The sequence below is a fragment of the Leptonychotes weddellii genome, chromosome 7, assembly GCF_054177405.1.
Source record: "Leptonychotes weddellii isolate Sample4059 chromosome 7, ASM5417740v2, whole genome shotgun sequence".
NCBI lineage: Eukaryota > Metazoa > Chordata > Mammalia > Carnivora > Phocidae > Leptonychotes > Leptonychotes weddellii.
In genome coordinates, this window is record NC_138375.1 from 56,686,762 (window position 1) to 56,704,088 (window position 17,327).

Consider the following 17,327-nt stretch of genomic DNA (forward strand, 5'->3'; position numbering starts at 1 on the left):
TGTGTCTTGGACCTAAAATGGTATCTGTGGTGTTTAGTTCTTAGAAAAGGGTACAGTATGATGCCTTTTTTTTTTTTTAAAGATTTTATTTATTTATTTGAGAGAGAGAATGAGATAGAGAGAGCATGAGAGGGGGGAGGGTCAGAGGGAGAAGCAGACTCCCCGCTGAGCAGGGAGCCCGATGCGGGACTCGATCCCGGGACTCCAGGATCATGACCTGAGCCGAAGGCAGTCGCTTAACCAACTAAGCCACCCAGGCGCCCGAGTATGATGCCATTTTAAGAAAACATAAATATATGTATAAATATAAGTCTAGCAGTTTACACACAAGAATGTGAATCCATGGTTTTCTGTGGGTGGTGGATTTGTGGGTGGTTTTTATTTTTTTCTCTTTATGATCATCTGTATTTTGTACAAGTTTTAACAGAACTATTACAGGTGTGATTTTCATAAGGCTTTCACTCTTTCATTCCCTCAAGTGTTTAACCTAGGGCGATGGGCATTTGGAGCACTGTATCTCAAGTATGGTCTTCGGGCTCCTGGTTTAAAATGCAGATTCTGAGCCCCACTCTGGAACCATTGAGTGGGGGTGAGGCCCAAGTGTCTGCCTTTTAAATCCTGGGTGACTCTCCTGCTCCTGACACCCGAAGACCACTGCGGGCTTGAGCAGAGGGGTGTTGGGGTCTTCATGGGCTTCTCCCTGAGGCTGCAGGGCTTTTCTGAGGTTTTCAGAGGAGTCAGGTCTCAAGACAGTTCAGGAAACACTGCCCTTTCCTTACAAAGACGTAGTATTAGCAGGAAGAGTCCATGAATGCCATCTGCATCCCCTAACCTCTTATAGCAAGCAAGTCCAAGGACTCAGAACTGATTCAGCCAGTAGACCAGGATTAGAACACAAAAGACTAAATTTCTGTGTTGTTTTCACTCCATGATCCCTGACCCAACATTTTAGAAGGCAAGTATAACCTAGCTTCTCTTAGCATCCCAGAAGCATGATCCAAGGGAATTCATACCTTTCCTGGGTGCTATTTGGCAGCTTTGGGCCAGCATTCTGTCAGCCTAGTATCTGATTCCGGTTACCTCATGCTTATCAGAAGCTGATTCATCTATTCTTCCATTCATGCCTCTGACCAGCCATCCTTCCATCCGTTCATTCATTCAGTAAGCACTTGCTACTTTCCACTCTGTGCCAGGCCCTATGCAAGGTTCTGGGACAAGAGATGAGTAAGGCTCGGTCCCTGCTCTCTGCAGCCTCCCCCCGTCCGGCGATGGTGGGTAAGAGTTACAGTGCGATATGACAGGGCAAGGTGGAGGGAAAACTGATCTCCCATTAATTGAAAATGAGGAAAGAAATTAAACAGTTCTTCATAAATGCAGTTTCTCTGGTTCATTGGCTCTTTTTTTTTCAATAAAAAAAAATTTTTTTTTTTTTTTAAGTAAATTCTACACCCAATGTGGGGCTCAAACTTACAACCCGGAGATCAAGAGTTGCATGTTCTAACGACTGAGCCAGTCAGGCACCCCATCGTGGGCTCTTTCTTTTTAAAACTTAAACCCCAGCTTGTTTCAAAAGCAACCATATTCATACAGGACCGGGAGTGCACCATGAAATGTGATCTTTATCAAATCCTGCCTTCTTCCCCAGAGGCTAAAACTGCTAATAGTTTCTTGGGTATCTTTCCAGAAAATTCTATATATTCATGCATATAGAGAGAGTGAGTCTTCCCTGCCCCCAGTACATGAAAACATGTTGTTAACGCCGTTCTGTAACTTGGTTCTTTTCACTTAACAATACCTCTTGGACAGTGGCTTCTCCCAGTACCCACTCTTCAATGTTTGCCCTGTTGATGGACGTTTGGGTCATTTCCAGAATTTTATTATCCTATACAGTGCAGGAATAAAGATCCTGATGGACGGAGTCACTCAATTCCTGGTGTCCAAAGAGAGAAAATGAAGAGTGGTTGTTTGGTGATGAAAATTTGGAAACAGCCTCCCAACAATGCCGAGCAGGTTTAGGGTTGAAATGACATAGAGCTGCCAGCTGGGCAGTGCCTGTCCCCCTGCTTCATCCTGCTGTGTCCTTCCTGCAGCTCTCGCCTCCCACGACTACATCTTGAAGATCGTGCCCACGGTTTATGAGGACAAGAGCGGCAAGCAGCGGTACTCTTACCAGTACACGGTGGCCAACAAGGTACGCGGTCCGTGGGCCCAGTTGTGTGCAATTGCGCCCTCTCCTGGCTCTAAGGAGAAATGACAAGCATCTGAGCGCCATTCCTGCTGGTTCTCTTTGGGGAGCCTTTCCTGGGGCACTGCTCTGGCCAGGCTCTGTCCCTGGGTAAAGATGAGAGGCTAGTCTCAGCATCAAGGGGAGGAAGTCTAACCGGGAGATGGGTTGTGATCTGTTGAGAAAGAGCCTTGCATTTGGCCCCAGTCCTTCAGACTCAGGACCCTGATTCGTCAACCACAACAGATGTTCTCGCTCCTGGTGTACAAGCACTGTATCCAAAATCACCAGATGGCCATTGGTTAATAGGAATGTCCTAGGACCCCAATACGCAAAGTCCTGGAGAAGCAGGTAGGCCTTGATGGGAAGCAGAGCATGGTCAGAGCCCATGGAATGGGATGACTAACAGTCGTTTCAAGCTGAGACGGCCTCTGGCTTCCCTGGAGATGACCCTGCCAATGGACACGAATGCTTGCAACACGCTAGTTGAGGCACACCCCAGTGGATCCCTTTATCACCAGGACTGTCCTTTTCCTCCTGTTCTAGAGCTGCCCGAACCCCTGACAGGTGATATGTTGTTTAGCACAGTTGATAATAATAATAGAGTAGATACCATTTATTGAGCACTTACTATGGGTTGGATATTATACTAAGCTCTCTACCTCTACCATCTTTTCAGTCATGACAGCTCTGACTGGGAATGTCATTGTCCCCATTTTACAGATTTGGGGACAGTGACACTGTCTTGGCACTGAGGGGTGGTCATAGAGCTACAAAGTGGCCAAGTGGGGGTTAGAACCGAGTTCTTCTCTGGTTCCAGAGCCTGGCCTCTTGCTCACATCACCCACTCAGCCTGAACTGGGGCCGTTGAGTCTGTCAGGCTGGGAGCTGCTCTCTCTCAGGTGACTTGAGGTCCCTCTGCCTAGATCTCCCTGTGCTGATTGATGCTCTGGTGTAACTTTCCGAAGGGAGTCCTGTGTCTTTTACTCACTGTCTCTTGAAGGGCATCTCATTGTAACTGTCAGGTGCTGACTGCATCTAAGGGCTGGGATATGGATGCAATCTGAGCAGAAAAGGTGGGGCTGGAGCAGACTGCTGGTGCAGACCCGGCTCAGTCACTTGCTAGCTGTGTGGCCTGGGACATGTCACATAACCACTTTGTGCCTCTGTTTACTCATTTGTAAAAAGGATGGTTCCCACCTCATAAGATTACTATCAAATGAGGCAATGTTTTAAAAACTGCTTTGTTCACAAAGGAGGCTTTGGGTAAATACCTACCGCTGCTATTTTTCATTATTTTCCTCTATCCCTCCGCTCTGGGCTTTGACCCAGACAGTCACTCTGCCCCATCAGCTCTCCCTGGAGAAAGCTAATCTTGTTTTGCCCAAGGCTCCTTCCCCTGAGGCTTTGGCAAAGACCCAGCAGTCAGAACAGCTTGCTCAGCTCTCTCTGTGGCCTTGGCCCCAGCCTGCCCTGGGAAAAAGTGGGCCGTGCCTGTCAGAGCCGGCTGCAGTCCATCAGGGCGGGTAGGTCTTGGGTCATCCCTGGAGAAGCATCGGAGCGTGGGCCCTAGCATTTGGGACTGGGGGCACCCCCTGTGGTTTAGTCTGGTCTACAGTTATTGTGGATGAGTGAGAATAGCCCAGACAGCAAATGCCCAGACCAGAGAGGACACATGTTAATTCAGCTCATTAGCATCCTTTTAATCCCAGCCAGCCAAGTGCTGTCTCAGGAAGCCTTGTCTAGGGTCCCTTGGTCTTTCCAGTTCCGTGTGTTCCTTCTTTGAAGATGCCCACTCCCCACGTGGCCTTTATACTCATCTCTCTTACACACACACACACACCCACACACACCCCTCAGGATGTCACATGTGGCCTAGAATGCCCCCTCCTCACTAAGCCTTCCAGCCAGCCTGGGGAGAGTTGGGCATTCGTCGCCGGCCCCCACAGCACTCCAGGCTTCTGTGGCACGGCATGGACAATGTGGCGGTGTTGTGGATAGTCTTCTACATCTGCTTCCTTCTGCAGACTGTGACCCCCTCTGGGGATGGGGCAGAGATTCCTCCCCTCAGGGTCCCCAGCAGCCAGCACCCACAAGAGGTGCTCAGCAAGCAATGAGTAAATGAATGGATTTTGCATGGCCAGGAATTAGAGGGGGAAATAGACCTTTACTCCGGTGTAGCCCAGATCACACCAGTCCTTTTACATCTCTGCTCTCCAATTCTGGTGCTGCTTCCAGGTCACATGGTCAATGTTCAAGCAGCCAAAAGAGTTGAAAATGTCCCCGGCAATGCTGCCCATCCAGCTGCTGACAGCAGAGCCTTCAGGGGAAGGGGTGAGAGGAACTGGGGGAGTCCGGCTCCAGGCAAGAGAGAGAAGAAGGCCCCTTGTTGTGGGTCGCCAGAGGACCCTCTGCAATCCACCCCCCACCCACCATGAGCCATGGTTTGTGTGTCTGGTGCTCACGTCCCCCTTCTCCCCTCCTCCACCCCAGGAGTACGTAGCCTACAGCCACACAGGCCGCATCATCCCTGCCATCTGGTTCCGCTATGACCTTAGCCCCATCACGGTCAAGTACACAGAGAGACAGCAGCCGCTGTACAGGTTCATCACCACGGTGAGTCGGGGGGCACCTGCCATGCGCCCCTTCTCCTGGCACCCTGCTGGCTCTTGAAGGAGTGGGAGGCAGCCCGCAGGGCTAGGATCTCGGGCTGTACACAGGAGGTGGTGATCCCTAGGGTGCTGAGAAATGTTATCAGAATCATGTCAATATCGACGGCGTGTCATCAAAAAAATATTTTCCAAAGGGGAATGTCACTAAATGAATGTAATTTGTTAAGCAGATGTTTGTATGGCTTAATGAGATGTTTGTGATTCTCTCCAGTGTCTTATTTTTATGGGTTTAGCAGGGTTTATCCTTTTCCGTGGAAATGTTACAGTGAAGATTTAACTCATTTTTTTCCCATGTCTATTTCCCAACTACAGCTACTTGTACTGTCGGGTTTCTTCTTTCTTTCCTGCCTGCTTGTTCTCTTTTCTTTTTTTCTTTGATTTTTTATTTTTCCTTTTTTTTTTTTTTTTTTTGCCATTGTCTCCATCAAGTCTGATTTTCTTTGGGGCAGCTTCAAGCTGATGTCATTTTTCTTTGATGCTGAATATTTCTGTCAAGGATGCTATTTCCTGGCCTCCCGTTCAAAGTGTCCTTGGGGGCAGAACAGCAGGCTTACAGCACCCTGCTTCAGCCAGGAGGCCCAGAGATGTTTCATAAGCCAGAGTCAGCTGAGGTGGACGAGAGGGGGTGATTATCCCTACCGCAAAGATTTGGAAACTGAGGACTTTTAAGGTCCTTATGCTTCTGTACCTCTTCATACTTTTAAAAATGATTCAAGATCAGGGGTCTAGTCCCGGATCTCTCATTTCTGGCTCTCACTAGATTTGTATTAGTCACAACTCTGTTACAGAAAAGACAGAACCCCACATCCAGCTGGCTTGATATAGGTAAGCCTCAGGCATGGCTAGATCCAGGCACAAATGTTGTCCAGAGTAGACGTTCTTTTAGTCCTGTTTTCCTCTATACTGGCTTCATTTTCAAAAAGAATTTCCTAATAGAAAGTGCCTCCTTCTCAGTAATTTGACCTGAGTCCTGGATAGGATAGTACTGTCACTGGCCTCACTGAGCTCCCATTCCAACCTCGCGGCCTAGAGAATGAAAGGGGTATCCCGGTTGACCAGCCCCAGCCGGATCACAAGGACAAAGATTGTGAGGGGTGGGGTTCCCCAAGGGAAAAATCAGGGGTCAGTTACTAGAAAACAGAGGGGTGGATATTAAGAGGCAAAAAGTTCAGATGTCCGCAACAATGTGTCCATCTTATGATCCACTACATAGCAGTAACAGGCCCTCCTCCGCCTGCCTCCCAGGCCTCATGGGACCCAAAGGACATCATCGAAGGGAAGCTCTTTGCCTGATAGAAAGCCATGTGGGTGCAAAGGGTGTCAGAACCCTAGTGCTTATATGAGCGTCACAATAGACTTATGCTACTCTCTGACTCCATACAAATTTGAAACTTTTGGTCGACAGAGGGCACCTACCATAAAGCTAAGACACCGGACACAGATTGGGAAAAGGTATTTGTCACATGTACAAGAAAGGAATAATCTTCAGAATTTATATTGAGAGAATTCCTACAAACCAGTAAGAAAAAGTTAAGCGACCAGAAAGAAAAATGGGTGAGGACTTGACCATTGGAGAGACGATACTGGCCGTGAAAAGATGCCCGAGTTCCCTAGAAATTGGAGGAATTTGATTCAAAATACAAGACCCGGTTTGCTCCTATCAGACTGGCAGAAATCACAGACCTGCCACAATAGAGATCGGGAGGACGCACAGCAAGGGGACCTCTATCCACTATCTGGTACACAGGTAAATTGGGTCAGCCGCTGGGGGGGTGACGCACAAACCCTTTGACCCAAAAGCCAGGGGACTTGTGAGCAAGTAATTTTACCCAAGGCCGTACAGGGTAGCACCCCAAATGGTTTGGGCTTTTTGTTTTTTGTTTGTTTGTTTTACCCCAGCGCTCCTACCGCATACCCGGAGTAAGACAGAGACTAAGACACAAGTCGGTGTGTTTGTGCCGTGTGTTCGCTTCTCAGAGGCCCTGGGGTCTGCGGCATTGGCAGTGAGAGAGAAACCCCCTTTGTCTGTGTCTCATTGTAGGGTTGAGAAGGCTCTTCATGTCCCCTTCTTCTTTGCTCCCATATGCCACATAGCTGAGGCTCTGAGTGTGAAAACCCCTTGGCAAGTGGCTGAGAAATGAAGCAACTTCATTTATTCGCTAAACTTTTGCGAGAATCTACCACGTGCCAGGCCCCGTGCTGGGCAACAGAGGTAGCTGAATTTGGTCCCAGCTGGTGGGGAAGAGGTGTGAGCACGCAGAGACCTGAGTCCCGTCCAGCAGGGCTTCCACTGGAGCTGTGCACCGGGCACTGTGAGCAACAGCTGCCTTTGGTTTGGCACATTTGGAGAAGGAAACCCAGAGATGGGTCTTGAAGGATGCAGAGACATTTTCTAGACTGGTGAGTGAAGCAGAGAGGGTCTTAGCACAGGGAATAGTATGTGCAGAGGTGCCCGACAATGGCATGTTTTGTGAAGGCCATGTGGCCTCTTTTGATGGGGGTGGACTTCTGAGAGCCGGAGGTCCCAAGAAGTCACAGGGGGAGAGCCTGTCCTTCGTAACCCAGAGGCCAGATACCTCCATGACTCCATTTCCTTCTCCTCCTGCCTTTGGCCATCAGCCTCGCCTCCATCTCGGCGCCGTCCACCTCTGCCCGAGCATGGGCCATGCTGAGGGAACCTCCTGACAGCATGAGCCTAGTGGTGTTTCTGAAGGCCCCGGGCCACCATCATGGTTGCCACGGCAACCGTGGGGGTCAGCCCCAAGTGAGCCAACCGGCTGTCCCTGGCAGATGGCGTCATTGTGGAGCTTCAAAGGCCCTTGTCACGAGACGAGACAGCAGATGTGGGGATGACGCTCGCATGCAGACACACACAGCACAAAGAGCCCCAGGAGCCCTAGCAGCGCGGGGTGGGGCCAGGATGGAAGTGGAGGCACCTGCTGTGACTTCTCTTTCTCTCTTTTTAAAATCAAACACTTGTGTGCAAAGCCCCCAAACCCCAAATGGGGACCTCTGCAAATAGCTCCTCACGGGGGCTGTTTAAGAGAGGGCTTAGGCCAGAGGCCAGGATGTCGTCATGTGGCGGCTGCAGGGCTTCGGAGGCAGCTGTGGGTGGGCTGGAATGAGGTGGGGTGCCGTTCAAGGGGGTGTGGGTGTGGAGGGGAGAGGCGGGTGGGGCCTCCCTGACACATTTGTACCTATCAAGTACCTGGCTTATTCGAGGTTGCCCCTCTAGGGTCTCATGGTCTGCAAAGGACTTGGACATCCCGAGTCTGAACAGAGGAGGATCCCTCCTCCCGGAAGTCTCCACCAGGCTGCACGGGGCTTCTCTCTCTAGGCACCCAGGGCATGTTGCTCAGACTTCCGCTCTGTGCTATTCCAGAAAATTCCACCACTAAAGGAATAAACAGATGGTATTTAACAACATGCAAGTGATCCCTTTCAAAGTGCCCCCTCCCACACACGCACATTTGTCCCCTGCCCCTGCCACTTGCCAGAGCCCCTTTTTTGGGATTGCCTTCAAGTGGGTTGTGGTGACAGATTGGATGACTTCAGCGGTGTCACATCACTCTCCTTGTGTGTTTTATTCCATAAGGGAGGAACAGCCAGAAGTCAGAAAGTACCACATTGGGCCAGTTTGGCAGTGACACTTTTTGCCCACCAAAAAGTACCAGCTGGTAATGGCATGCTTCCATTGGGCAGCAGGGATAGCTGAACTAGACATAATCCCTGCCCTCCAGGTGCTCCTTGCCGTGAAATAATCCCCCAAACTTTAGATTGCACTTTATAATTGCCAGGCCTGATTATGATGAGCTCCAGGTCTGATGCCCCTGTGTGTCCCCAGCATCCAGCACAAGGCCTAGCCTGGATGTAGGTACTGGATGTAGGTACACAGAAATATACAAGAGACAGCTGCTTGAAGAAGTGATTGTATAGCTACGCTTATTAAGCATTAATCTTACAATTATCTCCTTTAACTGTCCCAGGAACCCTCCAAGGTAGATGATATCAGTCCTGTTTTATATATGAATTAACTGAGGTCCAGAGAGGTAAAGAAACTCATCCAAGGTCACACAGCCACTAAATGGCGAGGCTGAGACTTGATCCCAGAGCCTGCTTCTGTCACATCCCCCACCCCACTCCCAGTCCCACCACTTAGCTTGGGAGCCTCCATCCTCCAAAATAAAGGCTCTCGAAGATGTCCCAGCAACAGAGTCCCCAGAAACCATGGAGCCCTTGGTGGGACACCAGGATGATTTGATACAGTGACTCCCTGCTGGGAATCGGGAGGAAATGTTATAGCAGGAAACAAGGTGACATTGTGAGCATGAGTGACAAAACTGGGGAGGTTTTGCCCCATAAGGCTGTATGAGTAGGGAAGAGACCAGCTTTGTAGCTGCACCCGAATCTCCCCTACTCAGACTTCCCTTGGTGTGTCTCTCTTTCCTGGACCATGAGCTCCAGGAAAACAGGGCAGGGCCTTAGTCATCTCTGGTCTCCAGACCTGGGGCAGCACAGGTAGGTGATAAGTAGGCATCAAACACTGAGCAGATGGATGGAGGGGTATACGCCTCCGTCCACCCCCATACCACAACAGTTTCTATTATGTGAATTGTAAAACAGAGCCCACATTAGCAGTAGCAGCTCAGTTATTCAGGGCTGGACATGTGTAAAAAACTTTGGTTCCAATCTTTCCAGACGTTTGAGCAGAGCTAGATTTTCTAGAAGGTTGTGTACCAGGGACAGATTGCTCCAATTGGGTCTGCACACAGATCTCTCAGTTGCATTGGAAACTCCTGGTGCTTGCTTTTTGAAGACAGATTCTGAGACATATAAGGAATACTGGAATGAATGGAGAGAGCTCCCTTTACAAACTACACTTATTTTTACAACCACACAACTTTGTTGATGGGGTCCTCTTACTTCAGGACATTTGATATGTAAAACCTAACAGAATTGAGAAAGTAAATATAAAGAAGCCATCTGTGTATGAAGACAGGGACTGAGGGGAGCCTTCAGGTTGGGGGTGAAGCAGGGGCTCTAACAGAAAAAAGCAGGCCCTTTGTAGCCTTCCAGACCCGGATTCTCCTCACCCTCGCCTTAGGGTAGCTGTGTGACCTTGAATAAGTCTGTCCCTCTCTGAGCCTCTGCTTCCCCATCTGTGAAATGGGGGTCGCCCCATTTCCCTAGTACTTGCACAGATGGAGTGAGAAGGCCAAAGAAAGTGCCAGCTCAGGCCTGACACATAGTAGGTGCTCAACCTGGGTGGGCTTTGGGGGAGGGGAGCGGGTGTCTTGCAGCTGCAGCCATTGTAAGAGTGGTGGGGAGAGGACTCAGTTCTCCCACCAGGCTCCTGTCCGGAGGGTGGGAGTGGGGGGTCTGGCAGGCGTGACGCCACTGGATGGAGACCACCACGCCCTGTCCTCCCCCACTTTTCCAGGGCCCAGTCATCATCAGCTTCCCTCCCACAACAGCCCCCACCCCTGCGAAGCCACAGCTTCGGTGTTCTCATCCGCGGCTCCAGTCTGTCTGCCGCCTCCGGCATCTGATGGGACTCCGATTCATTATTTATTTCCTCATACTGTGCCTTTTCCATAAGCTTGTCAAGCAGTGCTGCCTGGCTGAGGACAGTGAATGAACAGTTCCCAGGCATTTGTGGTACAGCGGTCAGCCAGACAGAGGTCATCGTGGACCTCACACGGGGGGCCCCATTTTACAGATGAGAGAAACTGAGGCTCGGAGGGGTGACCTGGCTTTCCTGGCCACAGTGGCAGGGCTGGGATCTGACCACAGAAATGTTTACTCCAGAGTCCACAGGCTTCACCCCCACCCCCGTGTTGGTGTGTGTGTGTCGTGCTTCTCCACTGCCCACTGTGGAAAAGTAAACGGGGGGGTGGGCGATGGATTGGGAAAGCATTCGTGTTGGTGGAACAACAGAGGGATTCAGCTCTCCAGCCAGTGCGGCTGGAACACACCCTTTCCATATTATAAGGAATTAAGAGTCGCAATTAAACTGTAAGGGAAACACACACACATACATACACATCTTCTTTTCAAGGTAGGTAGAGAAGCTGACTTCATTCTAGCCATAGTAGGAGGTTGGGAAGCTGGTAGAACCACAGGAAGTCTCTGCTAAACAACAAAGGGGCATTATTGATGACTTCTGATGAAAGCAAAGTAATGCGCTCCTCTCAGGCCCACCGGGGCCCGGATATCGAATTGTAATTGTCCTTGTTTCCATTTCCAGAGCCAGGGCTGCTGACCAGAGAAGGGTTGCATGTGCTGGCTGTGACGCCCTTTCTGACTCAGTGGCCCTGCTCCTTCACCACCCTCCCCTGAGCTTGTCCCCCTGCTTCAGGGCCTGGTCAGGATACAAGACCATGGCAGGGGTGAGGGAGCAAGGGAACAGGCATTCACGGCGGTGTGTGTGACACACTCATTTCAATGTGACAGCAGTCCTGAGGGCTGAGGATTAGCCTTCCCATTTTTTAAAGTAAAGAAACAGAGGTATGGGAAGTAAGGATGACACAAGGGCACACGACAGGAGGGGTCCCAGCCAGAAGTACCTTTGTATCAGGAACTTCTGATATCTTCTTGGCGTTCAGGGTTGAGGTAGAGTCTTGGGGAGACTGAAGAGTTCCCTGACTGGCCAAAGAATGGAAAGAACCTCTGGCCTAGGTACTCTGCCCCCGAGGGATATGCTTCATCACAAACACTTCTTGGCACTTAGCTGAGGAAATACCCTGTTGAGGTCTCAGCTATCCCGAATGCACCCTTGCAGTGCTTGGGACCTGGGCCGCTGCAAAGAATCTGCATGTGGTGCCTAGGACAACTTTGCTGTCCTGTCTTTCTATGAATTGGCTTGTTCTCAGCTAAAAGAGCCAGGTAGAAAAAGGAAAATTGAGACCCAGAGACTGGCTCTGGGAAATAAGTGGTATTTTACCCATTGTTCTTCTTAGAGTGGGTCTCAGATCTTAGAAACATCTCAGATCTTAGCAACAAGGTCAGAGCCTTCTGGTCAACTGCAAGATTAGATTAGGTATCATTTACTGAACACCTACTAAGTGCTGGGAGCTCCGGAGGCATTTCCTGCAGTAGGACAATTGGCAGGGGTAGGGGTGGTTTCCCCATGTCATAGATGAAAAAAGCTGAGACCCAGAAAGTCTCTCCCTGGCTAGAGTAAGTGAGTGAGTGACAACCACGACTCGGCTTCCAAGGCTGAGCCCTTTCTGCCAGGCAGACCTCCCAGCACTCACCTCCACTCACTCACCACTCTGCTCAGGGCCCCCTGCGCCACGTCCAGTGAGGAGGTGTATGATTGGCTTTATCTTTACTTTTATTCATTTGTATTCATGTTGGCGCATCCCCATGGGTCAGCGAGGTGCCAGGCCACCATCCTCCCTTTCAGCAGCCCTTGCCTTAGCCTGTTCTTGAGATCTGCTCTACAGATGTGGTGAAGCCTGTTACCTTGCCCTCACCAGTGTACAGCCTACGTCCAAAGACAGACACCCCACCTGGTGCAGTCTCGTAGCTCCATGTATTTCCCTGTGTCTCAGATGTAGGAACTGTGGCCTTCTCAGGACCCAAGGCGGCCATGACAGGCACTGCCTTAGAGAGTCCAGATGTGGTCACCTCCTGGTGTCGGAGGTTTCTGTGGCCCCCCACATGTCAGAATCCAGGGAGCACTACAGCCTGAGAGCACCCCAGGACCCCTCTCCTCATGACCCCTGCTTCACCTCACACCAGTCACCACCTATGATTATGAGTGTGTCAGGAAGGCCCGAGCAGGCTAACGGCAAAATAATGAAAGCAGGGGGCCATAGCAGCATCAAGCAGGCTGCTAGGTTTCTTTCAGCTTTTGAGGTGCCTCGCCCCACCTCAGAATGTGCCAGAAATCCCCCTCATTTGACCAGTGACCAGCACCTTCGACAGATGTCGGATAATGGGAGATGTGCTGCTGAGCTGGGTAGTATCTGGAGATGCACATGGGAGCTCACTACAGGGCCTCCTTGGGCTTGGGCTGACAGCAGCTCACTCGGATGGGGTCAGTGGCTTAGTGGCTTGCGTGCCCCAGGGCCCCTGCTTCCCCGCAGCTGTGTTTCTTGTGTACCTCAATGCACGTGTTGTCTCCTCCAGCTCCTGGCCAGCCCAGGAAACGGAGGCTTCACTAGGCGCCAGGTGTTTGTGAATCATAGGCACGCTCGGATTCCAAAATGTGTGTGTGTGTGTGTGTGTGTGTGTGTATAGATACAGGAGGTGGGGTGTGCATGTCTGTATGTGGGTTGTTTTTTTTCTTTTGCTCCATTGCACTTAAGTCACAATTTCCTCTTCTCTGATCCAAGCTCTAAAAGCATTTTGTGGTGTAAAATCTCCCATCATCTGATCCACTTTGCCGAAATAAACCAGCTCCCCTGCCGTCATCGTCCTTGAGAAGTGCCCCTGCGTCATGCTCTGAGGCTGGCAGGGAGAGGCCTTGCCTGCTGAGAACACTTCATGATAATCCCCCCAGCGCCCCCCATCCTCTTCACTCCCTGGGGGGCTGTTATTACTGGAATGTCAGCTGCCTCACTTACAGCCCGTCCGTATAGCCCTGCTCTGTCTGTCGCGGGCCTCACAGGCCTCTGCTTAGCTCATCTCATGGAAATACCATTTTAAAAATAAACCCTGGTTTGATTTGCACTTCCTCTCACCTCCGCTATGTCTCCTGGCCTCCTCCGCTGGGCACCAGAGGGTCCATTAAGGCACCGCCGTCTCTCAGAGTCCTCCAGTGTTCGAGTGTCAGCGGCTGGCCGGCCACCCAGTGGTGCCTCCGGGGCGGTCTCGGGAGCCCTCTGGGACTGCTCAACTGGGCTTCCTCTGCATCCTGTGGTCATCTAAGTGCTCCTTCACTGTAGCATGGGGGGGAAGAAGTGAGAGCCCTGGAGGCAGACAGACGTCGCTCTGCCACGCACTTGCTGTGTGACCTTGGAAAAGTGATTTCCTTGTCTGGGCCTCACGCGGGTGCATGACTGAGGCGTGGCACACGGGTGACAGGTCGTAGGGGTTCTTGTGGACGGCATAACGTATGTGCTCGAGAGGCAGAATACATTTAAAGTTGCCTTCAAACCTTCTGTGAACTTCTTTGATCTGCCATCATCTATACTTTGATTCTTTTATGGAACCAGAAAGCAACCGATAGGTAGGCCAGAAAATTTTGAGTAAAACATAGCATGACTTCGGTATGTCACAAGTGGAGTCCCGACAACTTCAAAGCGAAGTTAGTCGTTCAGTTTGGTGGCGAAGCTTCATGCTTGAGAAGCAGCAGAGTGTCGTGTTAAGAGTACAGACTCCAGAGTTTTGAACTCTCGGTTCGACCACCAAGGACTGTGGCATCATTCAAGTGGTTCAGTGTCTCTGTGCCTCAGTTTCCTTGGCTGTCACATATGTGTAAGAGTAGGACTTCCTAAGGTTGGCCTGGGGATTCGGGAGGGAGGAGGATTCTCAAGCCCTGCCTGGCACAGAGAAAGTGCCATGTGAGCTCTGTTTCGTCATGTAGGAAGTCATGAGCTACAGACATGCAGCAGGTGACATTCCTTATCATCCCCCCTACTCCAGCAGTTCTTCACTAGGGGGCAGTTTTCACCTCCAGGGGACATGTGACAGCATTTGGAGACATTTTGGTTGTCACGGCAGGAGGGAAAGGGTACTCCTGGCACCTCCTGGGTGGAGGCCCAAGAGGCTGCTAATCAACATGCCCCGGCACACAGGACGGCCCTCCCACGACAACAAATTTTCTGGTCCCCAAAGTAGATACTGCCATAAGAAACTCTGCCCTAACATAAGCTTTCTGGTAGCACCATAGGCCCCCTGTGCTCTGTAGCACTTGCCTTGCTTGTAATTTTGCATTTGTTGGTATGATTATGTGATTACTACCCATCCCCTTGCTACAGTGCAAGCTTCTGAGAGTGAGAGATTTCTCACTCCAGTCCATCCAAGCCAGTGCTGCCTATTCAGCCCCTCCCAGATCCCTGTCACAGGCAGCACTAGGCCTGGACCTGTCTGATCTGGGTTCAAGTCCCAGGATTGCCACTTCCTGGCTGTGTGACCTTGGGCCAGTGCCACTGCCTTTCTGAACCTCCATTTGTTCATCTGTAAACAGGATTGTAAAAATCTGGTAAGTTTAGAGTGGAAGTTAAAACCACAGGCTCGAGGGTGAAGACATAGCTGAGTTTAAGTCACAGCTCTGCTATTTACTGTGTGAACTTACTTACCTAACTAAACCTTGGCTTCCTCACCGATGAAATGGGTCTAATAATCCCCTTCCTCATTCAGAAGGTGATTAAGGGATTTAAAGGAGCTGATAATGATTACTTTTATTATTATTAAATTCATCATCCAATAAGTGGGGTTTTTTTTGAGCTGCGTATGTTCCAGACCCTGCTAGAGTGTCCGTACTTGCCCAGCTCATCGTCTCGTGATCTGGGAGGGGTCTGACCTGGCGCTCCATTTAGCACTGACCTCTGACCACCGTCCCTTTCAGATCTGTGCCATCATCGGTGGGACCTTCACTGTGGCCGGCATTCTGGACTCCTGTATCTTCACAGCCTCGGAGGCCTGGAAGAAGATCCAGCTGGGCAAGATGCATTGACAACCCACCCGGCCCAATGGCCGAGGACCCAGGGAGACCGCCAGCCCTGCTTCCAGCACCCTGTCTCCTCCTGCCCTCTTATCTGGTCCAGGATCTGGCTGCGTCCCAAAGTGGGGGTTGGGGGTGGTAGGGGGTGGCTCACGGTTTTGCAGCTACCTCTTTTCCCCATCTTTAATTTTAGGTGAATTACACTGCCTGAAGTTGTGGTGCCCCTTTTCCTGGGGAGCCCCAAGACCAGAGTCAGGCAGGGTGGGTTCGGGGATATCAGGGACCACGCCCGGAAAGGCTGCAGTCCCTTCCTTCTTAGGGGAACAGCCCAGGATCCACGTCGACCAGCTCTCAGCCAGGCTTTGACAATCTTGAAGCTCCCACCATTTAGAGGCACCAATCACTTGGTTTCTCCCCTGGGCAACCAGCCCACAGACCAGGGCTCTCCGCTATGGGTCACACTGCCCAAAGGTGCCTCCACTCGGCGCCTTCAACGAAGGATGGTACTTCCCAGGCGAGCCCCTGAGATGTGGTGCCGTAGATGGAACCCTCGCTTTTGCTCTATCCCTCCTCGCCCATCCCGGAGACCGGGCTCAAGTCCCTTACCCCCACCCATTTCTTTTTCTCCTGAGAAGCGATGCCCGGTTGTTGGGTAGCAGCGGTGGACTCAGGTCTGCCCCTTGGAAACTGGGCGGGTGGCGAGTTCCCCTTCCTCTCTTCCCCCTTGTTTCTCTGAACCCCCCACCAACGTGCCTCAGCCCCTGTGCTGTGTGGCAACAGTATCTCTTGGTGGAGGCTCTGGTTTTAACTGGGGAGTCATCCTTTGAACACCAGACGCGGTTTGTGCACTTAGGTCCAGACAGAAAGCATCCTTCTCCGCAGCACTAAAATAATCACGTCTCACCGCCTCCCACACAGTTGCCATCAGTCCCAAGGCCTTCGGTGGGGGAAGCAAAGCAGAGCAGTCCTTCTCCTGTCTTTGGACAGCTATCTTCCAGGCTCCCGAGGGGTGCACAGCATTCAGACTTCTCTGCAGCTCACTAGTGGCCCACTCGCCACTGAGTTCCCCCATCAGGGGCCACACACCAACACAACATGTTTCTGGTCCCTAGGGCAGCTCCATGGTCTCCCCACTTGCTCCTAAGCTGGGTCCCTCCCCTGCTGCTCACCCTCTTCCTTCCCCTTTAGTCCCGAAAGGGAGCAGCAATGGTCCAGGCCTGGATTCCATCCAGGGAATTTTAGGTATGCCCTTGTGTCCCAGGGAGAAAGCTGCCTGCCTGTTTTCCATTTATATCAAGATTGTTTGCATACTTTTGTAATTAAGGGGAGTGTCCAGTGGATGTTTTTAAATTATCTATACGGATAGCTCAAGTCTCTGCCATTTGTAATTTTTGGCTCTGGATTCCAATTAGAAAAGTGTCCCCTTCTGCATATGAGTTGACTGATGTTGTGAGTGTAAACTGCATTTGGTTATCTCTGGTATCTGTGGCCACTTGGATGGATTTTTTTTTTTTTTTTCCATATTCTGTTCCCCAGTTACCGAAAGGAGTCTCTTTGGTGTGTGAATACCTGCACCTGTAGAGGGTGGGCAGGGTGGGGTGGGGAAATGTGTGGCATGCACATGAGTTGAAATTCCACTTTTATGCTTTTAAAAAAAAACAAAAACAAACAAACTCTTGAGGACATGGGGATGTCAGTTTCCTATGGAAGAGACACCTCTGACCCATTATTCTTATAAACAGTCTCAAGGGAAATGATTTAGTTCTTTCCCCACTCGTTGGGCTCAAATAGATTGAAAGGCTGATTTTCAGAAGTA

At 50.8% G+C, this 17,327-nt stretch overlaps 1 protein-coding gene across 5 annotated transcripts in view; it reads left to right on the forward strand.

The window, feature by feature from the left end:
- The window catches only part of ERGIC1 (endoplasmic reticulum-golgi intermediate compartment 1), a 103,770-nt gene extending 86,443 nt beyond the window's left edge, over nt 1-17,327 (forward strand). For 4 of the 5 annotated variants that reach the window (XM_081826327.1, XM_081826328.1, XM_081826329.1 and 1 more), the window contains 3 exons: nt 2,091-2,191; nt 4,718-4,840; nt 15,416-17,327. In XM_081826327.1, coding sequence (XP_081682453.1) covers nt 2,091-2,191; nt 4,718-4,840; nt 15,416-15,523 — 332 coding nt within the window. In that variant the 3' untranslated portion in view covers nt 15,524-17,327. The remainder of the gene's footprint in view (nt 1-2,090; nt 2,192-4,717; nt 4,841-15,415) is intronic. The other variant, XM_081826330.1, reaches the window with a different exon arrangement.